Source organism: Salvia hispanica, chromosome 6 (genome assembly GCF_023119035.1).
Source record: "Salvia hispanica cultivar TCC Black 2014 chromosome 6, UniMelb_Shisp_WGS_1.0, whole genome shotgun sequence".
Classification (NCBI taxonomy): domain Eukaryota; kingdom Viridiplantae; phylum Streptophyta; class Magnoliopsida; order Lamiales; family Lamiaceae; genus Salvia; species Salvia hispanica.
Window position 1 is genome coordinate 35,774,573 of NC_062970.1, and position 11,154 is coordinate 35,785,726.

General features: G+C 33.9%; 2 protein-coding genes and 1 non-coding gene across 4 annotated transcripts; all 3 read left to right on the forward strand.

The window, feature by feature from the left end:
* The first annotated feature begins 2,207 nt into the window (after window positions 1-2,207).
* Window positions 2,208-6,990, forward strand: LOC125194041 (shaggy-related protein kinase eta). 2 transcript variants are annotated; one of them, XM_048092042.1, is made up of 12 exons: window positions 2,208-2,380; window positions 3,097-3,189; window positions 3,545-3,604; window positions 3,696-3,968; window positions 4,053-4,127; window positions 4,210-4,266; window positions 4,417-4,557; window positions 4,659-4,709; window positions 4,786-4,881; window positions 5,773-5,856; window positions 6,029-6,130; window positions 6,388-6,990. In XM_048092042.1, the coding sequence occupies exons 1-12, from the start codon at window positions 2,366-2,368 to the stop codon at window positions 6,487-6,489; spliced, it is 1,149 nt and encodes a 382-aa protein (XP_047947999.1). In that variant the 5' UTR covers window positions 2,208-2,365; the 3' UTR covers window positions 6,490-6,990. The 2 variants fall into 2 exon arrangements, with proteins under 2 accessions (XP_047947999.1, XP_047948000.1); XM_048092043.1 differs by lacking the exon at window positions 2,208-2,380 and adding an exon at window positions 3,267-3,429 and having other exon boundaries at window positions 3,098-3,189.
* Window positions 6,991-7,190: 200 nt separating this feature from the next.
* Window positions 7,191-8,606, forward strand: LOC125191963 (E3 ubiquitin-protein ligase MARCHF8-like). Its single transcript, XM_048089404.1, has 2 exons — window positions 7,191-7,881; window positions 8,237-8,606. The coding sequence occupies exons 1-2, from the start codon at window positions 7,382-7,384 to the stop codon at window positions 8,436-8,438; spliced, it is 702 nt and encodes a 233-aa protein (XP_047945361.1). The 5' UTR covers window positions 7,191-7,381; the 3' UTR covers window positions 8,439-8,606.
* A 185-nt stretch (window positions 8,607-8,791) lies between these two features.
* Window positions 8,792-8,864, forward strand: TRNAE-CUC. The gene has a single exon. It is a non-coding gene; the product is annotated as a tRNA-Glu (tRNA).
* Window positions 8,865-11,154: the final 2,290 nt, after the last annotated feature.

Sequence of the window (11,154 nt, forward strand, 5' to 3'; positions counted from 1 at the left end):
CTAAAAAAGATGGAAATTAGTAATAATAATTTTGGAGCATATTAATAATCTATAGTTTTTGGAAGTATACATGGAGTATATTAATATTCTATAGTTTTTGGAAGTATACATGGTGTATATTAATATTCTATAGGTTTTGGAAGTATATATTAAATTACAACTAAATTATCACTAATTAATATTACTAACATTAAAAGATATGATGAGATCGTCTCTCTATTTATTTCAACTTTTCAAGTACATAATAAAATACTATAAATTAATGCCATCATTCTTGTAAATTTAATAAGAGGAAATAATATAGTACTCCATTTTATTATATAGATATATAAGGAAAATATTCCTAAAAGTGACTAATAGACGTGTAGTATATGTGCAATAACATTATGCTTCAACTTGTGTTTTCAGATCTGTATGTATAATTGTTTCTAAGTAAAAATAAAGAAAAGTGATTGATAAACGTACAATTTTATAAACTACACGTATATACACATAATGCATGCCGTATTACTTTTTAAATTAGTTTTTATAATAGTCAAAAAGGATAATGCATGCTAGATTACTTTTTAAATTAGTTCGAAGTTTGTTTGGATTTTATTTACTAATTTGTTACCTATAATTTATAATTGCATTATACAATGATATCGTATTATTTTACCTTTGCTGAGATTCCTATAATTGTTAATATGTTGTGCTTTAATCTATGCAATAAAATATGAGTACATGCAATATGGTTATTATATTTTGTTTTACATAATAGGATTTATTTGTCGATATTTAATGTTTAATATATATCTGCATTTTTTTTGTTTTCTGTTGATGATAAATGTATTTGTTAAACTGATATTATGTTATTGGTGTTTGTATATTATGATTTGCATATCTATTGAAGCTAGGTTTCTGCTTTTGATTTTTATTCTTAGAGTCGTTATATTGTACTCCCTTCGTCACACTTAAGATGACACGTTTTCCTTTTTAGTTTGTCCCAACTAAGATGACACATTTCCTTTTTGGAAACTTTCTCTCTCCAATTAATACACCCAACCACTTTTTCTCACCCCTATTAAAATATTCATCTTTCTTTCTCTCTCTATTTTAATACTTGCACCCACCTTTTCTCTCTCCAATTAAACACATTAACCAACAACTCATAAAATCCCGTGCCGGCTAAGGAATGTGTCATCTTAGCCGGGACGGAGCGAGTAGTGTTTATTTATTTCTTTCGTTAATGTGGAAAGTTGTGAATCATGGTTTTAATTCTGTGAGGAATTATTAATAGGGTAATATAACTTGAAAGATGTGTTATTGCTAAAGTATTTTGTTTGATTTTAGTATAAGTTGATTATTGCCTTTATGGATTGGTAGGTTAAAAGGATTTGAATTCTTTGTAGTGTATTTAAGAAAATAATTAATGAAGAGTTTAAAATTGTATTGATTTAGTGGCTGAGGGAGAATGGATAAGGAAATACAATATTACCTCTAAATTTTCACAATTATTACGCATAAGATTTACTTTCATTTGCACTTGGGTTGTTAAATAATATATTAAGATTATACGCAATAATGAAGTGCATCTCATATTTTCAATAGGGATAATTTAGATTTTTTTTTGACCGAAAACCAAGCATAAATATAGGGATATACATAAATATTTAAAATTGTATTCAATATTTTATACATATGCATTCTCCATTGATAACTCAGTAACTAATTACAATTGTAATTAAATGAATACGTAATTAACTACGAATGTCGTCAACTGCGCCACGCGTTGGGGGATGTACTAATACTTTAGATTCTCTTAATTATTGTACTCTGTTTGTACAAACTAAGTTGGTACATAATTTTTTGGTATGAAATCTTAAAATAATCTTTTTAGTCTTAACTAAAGAGAGTATGTTTTTCTTATAAATTTATAGGAATATTATACTCTCTTTGTCCCAATTAAATTGGTATAAAACTTTTAGGCACAAAATATGTTAAATAATTTTCTTTATTCATGTCTCGGAATTATATGATTTACTGCTAATTTTCTCAGTGTTGCGCAGGGGATATACTAGTTAATAGAAAAAGAAGAAAACAGAGTCAGCGAAAGAGGAATTGCGAGAGCTGGAATCACATGGGATGCTGTTTGGTTTGTGGGACCCGGCATCCCTACCCCACCCCCCACCACCACCCTAACCACGCCTCTCTCCTCTTTCTCTCTTTCTATCTCTCTCTCTAATTGTGTTCCTCTTTTTCCTTTTCTCTACCGACAATCATAACCTCTCAATCATCAACGCAAAAATGCTGCGCAGATCGCAGAGTTGAAATCTCGTTCTAAGTTTTTTTTTAGGTTTTCGCCTTTCGATTTGCTTCTGCTGTTATGGCCGACGATAAGGTTATTTTTTTATTCAGTTTTTTTCCTTCTTTGCGGAAGATTGTGCTCATTCTGAGATTGATTTCTAAATACCGCACTATGTTAGATCTTCTATTTTAATTAGTCATAGTTCCGGAAACGATAGATCTGCATTTCACTTATTTATTTTATTTTTCTCAATCAGTGAACTCCGGCGTTTAATTTAGCTGATTTCTATAGTTTTGGTGCTTGAGGTTATTGTTGCTTGTAATCGTTCTGCAGTAGCTCTTGTCTCTGTTCTTCTTGTGTATGTGAAAACTTCAATTTTATAATTTGCCTAGGTTATCAATTTTAGACGAGCTAAGAGTATTTTATTTCATTTGAATTGGAGGTTAGATTGATCCTTTATTTAGTGTTAGGCTTATAGAAAGTTATTTTTATGTTTATCTACTTCAATTTTAGTAAGTTTCTATGACCTTGGAATATGTCGACGCCTTAAGCCACAAAATTTCTTACTTATTAGAAGTTTCTGCTGGCTGATTTAGTGTGTGGATTGTAAATTAACAGTTTCACATTATTTCCTGAATTATGTTCTTGATCTTTGCTAAATTACATATTTGTACTTTGCTACATGATCTGCTAGATTGTGTATTCTAGCAAAATGTGCATATCTGTGGGAAGTTCTTTCATAGCTGATCTTTAGTACCAGTAGAGTAACGTGGTTTCTCTTCTAATATGAGCATTTATCATTTATACAGGAGATGTCTGCTCCAGTGATGGATGGGAATGGCACAGTTACTGGTCACATAATTTCGACCACCATAGGGGGAAAGAATGGGGAACCTAAGCAGGTAAACCTATTGTCTGATAATGTTTGTCTTAAGTTTTGACTGGATGAGTTAATAACTACAGCTTAATTTTGATTAAGTTGGGATGTTGGCCATTTGGTTTGCATGAAGCAAACAGGCTTGACTCAGTAAGACTATAGCGAAGAATCTTGAGCTGTCAAGTCTAGCTCTTGAGATTAAGGCGATCTTTAGTGACTCGTAAGTGAGTCAAAAGAAGTTTGGGATGAACTGGCAAAGACAAGGGTGAAGAGATTAAAATTGGTTCTTACACCTCAATTTCTCTGCAATGAGAAAAAACCTAGGAAGAAGGAAAACCTTGGTTTATGGAGTTTCTAATTTCTTTTTTGGTACTATGCAGACAGTTAGTTACATGGCAGAGCGAGTTGTAGGGACCGGTTCATTTGGAATTGTTTTTCAGGTATTTACATCTATAGGCCACTAGTGCTAGTTTCCCATTTCTTGTTGTCAGTTCTCAAGAAACTTATTTGCTATATGCTATTTTACTCTAGGCAAAATGCATTGAAACTGGAGAAACTGTGGCTATAAAAAAGGTCTTGCAAGACAGAAGATATAAAAATCGTGAGCTGCAGCTTATGCGGACTATGGATCACCCGAACATTGTTTCCTTGAAGCATTGTTTCTTCTCAACTACAAGTCAAAATGAGCTTTTTCTCAATTTAGTTATGGAGTATGTTCCAGAAAGTATGTTTCGTGTTCTGAAGCATTATAGTGATGCAAACCAGAAAATGCCACTCATCTACGTGAAACTTTACACTTATCAAGTAAGTAAAATAACTTCTTATAAAGTTCTTTCAAGTTTAATGTTTCTTTGTTTTCTAAAACGATAATTAAGATATATTATGCAGATTTTCAGAGGGTTGGCTTACATGCATTCTGTTGCTGGTGTCTGCCACAGAGACTTGAAGCCCCAAAATGTCTTGGTAGGGATAAGTAGACTTTGCACTCACATATAGAAGAAAATGAGTGGTATTAATATTGATATTGCTTTCTCCATCTCTGTAGGTCGATCCAGCCACCCATATTGTCAAGATTTGTGATTTTGGAAGTGCAAAAGTATTAGTAAGTGATGTTTTTAAAGCTCCTTATGATTTTGAGATAAATGGAGGACGTTAGCTTCTTAGCTTCCATATTGATATTTTTTACTGAAGTTATTTGCAACTCAAATGTTTCTTCTTGTACTTATGATTGCTTGACTTCTATTTTTAATAGGTAAGAGGTGAAGCAAACATATCGTACATCTGTTCTCGATTTTATCGGGCTCCCGAACTCATTTTTGGTGCAACTGAATACACTACTTCCATTGATATCTGGTCAGCTGGTTGTGTCCTTGCTGAGCTTCTTCTGGGTCAAGTGAGTTGCCTTGCTAATTTTGATATACACACATGCTTGTCACCTTCATTGGCTATTAGCATGTTCACTTGACCTAATAGTACATATTGTGCAATGCGTAGCCTTTGTTTCCTGGGGAAAATGCCGTGGGCCAGCTTGTAGAAGTCATTAAGGTATCGTCAGATCATTATTTCAGAGGGCATGTTATGCATTAACTTATCTCCTGACTTATATTGTTTTCTCTTTAAGGTGCTTGGAACTCCAACACGTGAGGAAATCCGTTGTATGAATCCAAACTACAATGATTTTAGATTTCCCCAAATTAAAGCACACCCTTGGCACAAGGTATACCTTCAACATTTCAAGTTTTGTATGATCCATTGCTGGAGCTAAATATTGTGGCTTTTTTCTAGTTCTCCATTGCCTGTTGCAATCTCTGATACTGTTTGGACTCTTACAGTGCTTTTCACCTGTGAAATTCGGTAATCTAGAATTGGCATATCTGAGTCGGGGAAGGTTGAGAAGAATGGGAAGGGTAGCATTGATTAAATACATTCTAGAGTTGCATTGTGCTTCTCTTGTAATTAGAGTGCTGTGCTGAGCTTCAAAGGTGGCGAAGTCAAATCTTTGACATTTATTCACCCGTTTACCCATCTTTGTTCTCAAATGATGATGCGGTGATCATTGACATCATTGTGATCAATAATGTATTTGTTCTGAGTTGTACTGAGCTTAGCAAAGACTGGTCAATATCAATGCAATTGCTAAGTTCATCTCAAGAATGTGTTGCTTTGGATTGTCATGATGGAAACCTTGGTGAATCGAAGAGGATCTGCTGTCCAATGGTGCTATATACCAATATGGTACAATGTACAAATAGAGTAATGTCTAGCTATGTCCCTACAACCTCAAATTTCAATACAAGAATAAGTCTCCTGTTGCAATCCCCTTAGTTATGCTTAAACGTGCACAACCATGCACATTATCCAACCCCATTATAGAGTCAAAGAAGGGGAGGAATGGGAGAAGGAAAAACACTTGAGAGGAATCTAAGTTATGCAGGTAGTCCTGTTGTATTGTGGCATAGTGCAGATGCTGATGTATAGTGCATGTATTCACTCTTTGGTCTTTGTTCTGTATTTTGTTCTAACCTTTAAAAGTATCTTTGTGAGGATCGTGATTCAACATTGCATACTTTCCATATGTTGACCTGCCCCTTACCCATGGCTACTTCAGGTATTTCACAAAAGGATGCCTCCAGAAGCAATAGATCTTACTTCCAGGTTGCTGCAATACTCTCCAAATCTTCGTTGCACTGCGGTGAGTTTCTTCTATATTTTTTGCAGTCTGTTTGGAAAAATGATGTGGTCTTGGTTGAAGTAAAGATTATCTGACTCTTGGTTTCATATTTGATGCGATTTGCTGCCTACATGCTTTCCAAATATATATGTCGTTGTATGCACATCCTTTAAATTGATGCTTCTTCGTGTAGCTTGAAGCATGTGCCCATCCTTTCTTTGATGAGCTACGGGAACCTAATGCACGGTTACCAAATGGTCGCCCATTGCCGCCTCTGTTCAACTTCAAACAGGAGGTACGTGAATATTCTATCATCATCTTGCATTTTTGGTAAAGAATTGATCCAAACTAGCATGTCTTTAAAGTGAACCGGAACATATTATCAGTCATTAATTTTCTTTTGAAAGGAAGCTTCTCTGCTATCACCTCTAATCTCTCCCCCCTCCAAACAACCCTGTCTCTTACTAGATTCGACGGTGTTATTAATTTTTTTTTGTTTTTCTAAGTTGTCTTCTCTTCTACTAACATAACTTTCTTCTTCTGTGCATATAGTTGTCTGGTGCATCTCCAGATCTTATCAACAAGCTAATACCTGACCACGTGAAAAGACAGATGGGCCTACAGTTCTTTGCATCCTATGATGGAATGACGTAAAATAGATTATACCTGCAAGTAATAGTAGTTAACGGGTTGAAGAACTCTTAAAACGGTTTGTAACACCTCTAACTGAGAGGGGTTAGCTGAACCAACGGCATCTGTGGATCTACGAGGACCAGGACAGAAGGGGGATGGGCAATAATCCCACTGCAGGCTCATCTGGATTGTGTCTTCCATACAATGCTGTTTTTTCCCCCTTTTCCTACATAGTTGCCTGTTGGGCTGTGTCTTGTAGCAGCAGCGTTTCTGGAAGAGGAGAGATCCTTTTTGTGTATATGTTTGGTTACCCACAAGGAAGAATGCATAACAGGCAACGATATCATCAGAGTGTATGAATAGATGTTGTCCTATAGGAGGCAGCCTGAAACCAAAAGTGGTAGGTTCGATTCATTTTCCTATTTTTCTTCTGCTTTTCACTTCTGTTTCTTCTTGTTACAGTTGTCCTCCTTTACATGTGAAAGAGAATATGTTGCTTATTTATGCCAAGTTTTTGTACCATTACTTATTTGCCCCTTGATTTCAGCAAGATCTCCATAAGTGGAGTATTTTACTACTACTGCACCAAATAAATAGACCACTCATCAATCACCATAATGCTACACGGCATAGCATCATAGCTCACACAAAAATACTCGCTCTAAACTTCCAACTAGTTTATCTTATGTTATTTTATTTTGTGATTGAACTCATTAAGCTAACTATCGAACTACCAAAATTGTGTAAAACTGTAAAATCCCAACCAAATAATATTTCTAAACTTAGTATAGAAAGGAAATGTCAAAGGCTGTCCGCGATATGTTTACACACGCCATTACTACTATTCTTATGTTTCAAACAATCTAGAGAGAGTCAACTGGGCAGTCCAGTGACGGAGTTGAAGGAAGTGTAAATGATGTCAATTTGGTCAACCAATTTTCGAGGCCTAAGCAGACGTTTATGTTTTTCCACCTTCCCCTTTAATCACGTCTGCCTATTATTCTCCATCTCCTTCAATGTAGTAGTATATCAATTCCGCAGTCCAGTTTCGTACATATACACGGTTATATTTGGCAAAACCGGGTTATTGTGTTTAATGGATGACCAACTGCAAGAGATCAATCAGAGAGCCGAATCCGATGATATATCAAATTCAAGCAATAAGGAGAGTAGGATTTCCGGTGCCAAGTCGAAAATGGACGGGGTAAAGAAATGTCCGTCGCATGTAATCGAGGTGACATGCGATGAATTTCTGGTGGAAAATCAGAGAGTGTGTAGAATATGCCATTTGAATGGGAAGGAGAGTGGAGAGAATTCGGTGGAGTTGATCGAGCTCGGTTGTGGATGCAAAGGGGAGCTCGGAGTTGCTCATTTGCGTTGCGCTGAGGCGTGGTTTAGAGTGAGAGGATATAGGTGAGAGACATATTTTTTTATTGATTTAACTGTTGGATAATTGTCCTGTTTTCTTCAATCTTCTGATCCATGCTTGTGTGCGCGCGTCTGTTTAATCTGATTAAATCCATGGGTTGGATCGTGTGAATTTGAAATCTTTTTCCATATCCTTTCTTTTACCCATTGTGGACTTTGTATGTGAATATCTCTTGACTAAAGCATAATTGATTATCATAGGAGGAGAAGCCTAATAGTATGTCATAAACATGGAAAATGATAGATACTGTGCAAAGTTGAGAGTAAATGCTTAGTTTCATGCACATCATTTTGTGCTTTAAGTTGGTTTTAAATGGTTTTCTTCCAATCTTGGTTGCAGAATGTGTGAGATATGCAGTGAGACTGCAAAGAACATCACTGGGCTGGGAGACATCCAGTTCATGGAGGAATGGAGGGAGTCTCAAAGCCCAACAGGAGAGCGCACAAGGTGGTTGAGCGCCCACCTCTTGTGTAGCTTCTTGATGGCGTTTCTGGTAATAGCGTTCGTCCTCCCATGGTTTTTTCGCGTAAATATCTTGTGAGGACACGGAACCGAATCCTCAATTTTGACAAATTTTTGGAGATAATTAAGTTCTTTGGCATGGCTCGCATAGTCTTCTTGTTTTGGATGGTGAAGTAAGATTTTGTTACTTAGTATTTTCAAGAAATGAGCTTTCATCGTGTAATACATATATCGATTGTTTTGTTCCTAACTAGAGACGCAGATGACTCTCTTTTGCTTAACTAAGCACTAGCAATATCTTTAAAAATATGATGACAAATAATGCAACATCCTGTTTGCTACAGACTGATTTAGAACATTGTAATTGCATAATTTAGAAATTTCTTCCAATCCCATATGTAAGTTAGTATGAAATTAAATAATACCAGTAAATCCGTTGTAGTCTAGTTGGTTAGGATACTCGGCTCTCACCCGAGAGACCCGGGTTCAAGTCCCGGCAACGGAAATATTTTTTAATTTTATTTCTAATCTCATGCATAATCCTGGACTACCAACGGTAACAAAATACGAGTAATATTTTCTACAACAAATATTTCAAATTTATTATCATCTTCTACGTATATAGGAGTACTCTATATCAAGCCTAAAGTCAAAACTAAGTTTATTCTGAGAATTCATCTTATTATCTACGAGAATAGTATCTTGGATATATACAGCACAATTTCACTCATTTCCAAATTCGTAGGCATATCCCAAACTTTGAAGTTTGGGTGTCAACATATTCAAATTTCAACGCTCTTTTAATGTTTTCGTATTAATATAGGTGGCAATTCCGAACATGATTTGTCCGATTCAATTAAAAATTAGTAGTAATGATGAAAGAAAGAACTCTGGGTGATTATGAGTTTATTGTGAAATAATATTTGACCTTTCAATTAAATTAAAATAAAAACAAGGTCTCTCTCTATTCTAGAGCTTGGCCGACTGAATATGTAAGTGGTAATAAATGTTTTCTTAGACTATCTTCTCGTACACTAAAATCTAAAATAAGATAAATAATTAGCTTCAATAATACCCCCAAACCATACCAAATTTGATTATTTAGTAAAAAATAAGTACTACTTAATTTTAGGTTTACATTAAATCAAAATAAAAAACTTTTTCAAATTTTATGAGTAAAAATGCATAATATAGAAAATATTCTTTTAAGTTTAAGTTTCGTGTAAATAGCTGGAGTAAATTCATATTTGATGAGACATTTACATTAAAATGAGTTTGAGTTTAGTATGAATAATTGGAGATGCTCTTAATCAATTTATTTTATTGACCAATGAGGTTGTGTCGTTTCACAACCTTATTGGCCAATAAAAATTTCATTTGGTATTCAAATATCTTTTATATATTCATTACAAAAATATATACCTAAATCATGGAGTATTTAAATTCATAAAAATATAGATCTCTCGAATTACATGAATAACATAAATTTAACACTTAAAGTCGAGATTGTATTTGTTTTTGTGCGTTTTTGTGATATTATATAACTCAACCTTTTGATTAACCTTGTATCATGTTCACTTTGTATGAAATTTATGAATAAAATATGAGTTATACAAATTGTCCTTACTATATCACGTTCCTTGGAATAATAATGTCTTAATTTAAGGATACATTTTCTAACTAAAGAGATGAATACACCAAGGTATATTATCTCTCTTGTCCAAAGTTAAAAAAGGATAGGCCAAAATTTTATACATCATGTCCAAGTCTTTCAAAATGTCAAAGCAAATAATGTATAAAATGGTAAAGGAAGCTTAATTACTTTAATTCTAATATTTCGGTAGGGTGCATTTAGTATGATATACTTAGTGGGAATGGATGATCTTTTAAAGTTTTGTGCTATAATTGTCTCATTTTGGCACCAAGATGGTTCTACGTACCGTACGTATGCAATGAGAGTGCTAAAACTATAATCTCACCCTCTAATTATAATCATATTTTTTTAGATGAATTCAACAAAAGGCAAACATAAAGAAAAAACCAAAATTTAAAATAAAAGTATAATTCAGGCTAAGCATGCTTTCTAATTCACCAAAAAACAGAAAGTATAAAAAACTTTGTAGTCTTTTTTTTTTAATCTTTTGTAATTGAATGAACAGACGGGTTATTCTTGAGCATGTATTTTCCCTCAGTAACAAAAGGCATATGCTTCATATTTCCTAGGGCATATCCCACGAAGGCACAAATTCTTGCCAGCAATTTTAAACAGAACCTTTTTTTCTTTTCTAGCAAATATAGTTTCATATTCATATACGCGGCAACTCGATAACGATTTTTTTTTAAAAAAACTTAGATTAATAATGTATTAGTGAACATTCGTGACATATGTACTTATATTCCCAAAAATTTTATGTTGTAGTATGTATTTGTTTTTTTCACTTTCTAATACATCGATTTCTGACTATTTTTTTCAATATAATATCACCACATTTATTTTTTTTACTTGATACACCTTATTTAAGTATTTCATCCGTCCCATAGAAATATGTACACTTTTCGTTTATGTCCATTCTATATAATTATGGGCATTTTCATTTACATAAAATTATCCCAATTTATTGCCCATATACATTAAGTTATTTACCACTTATACCACCATTAGAACATTTATAGTAATGAGGGGTCCCATCATCCGCTAATATTATTTTAACTAATATCATTCTCTTCATCTCTCTTACTTTGACAATTTTGTCTTAGTTCTCGTGCCATATCATATGCTTATATTTTTATGGGAT

Bases quoted from the DNA above. Each gene is read 5' to 3' on its own strand.
- LOC125194041 (XM_048092042.1), top strand. The intron at 3,190-3,544 runs GTAAACCTATTG...GGTACTATGCAG, and splicing joins AGAATGGGGAACCTAAGCAG to ACAGTTAGTTACATGGCAGA. The intron at 3,969-4,052 runs GTAAGTAAAATA...TATATTATGCAG, and splicing joins TGAAACTTTACACTTATCAA to ATTTTCAGAGGGTTGGCTTA.
- LOC125191963 (XM_048089404.1), top strand. From the start codon at position 7,382: ATGATGTCAATTTGGTCAACCAATTTTCGAGGCCTAAGCAGACGTTTA. The intron at 7,882-8,236 runs GTGAGAGACATA...TCTTGGTTGCAG, and splicing joins TTTAGAGTGAGAGGATATAG to AATGTGTGAGATATGCAGTG.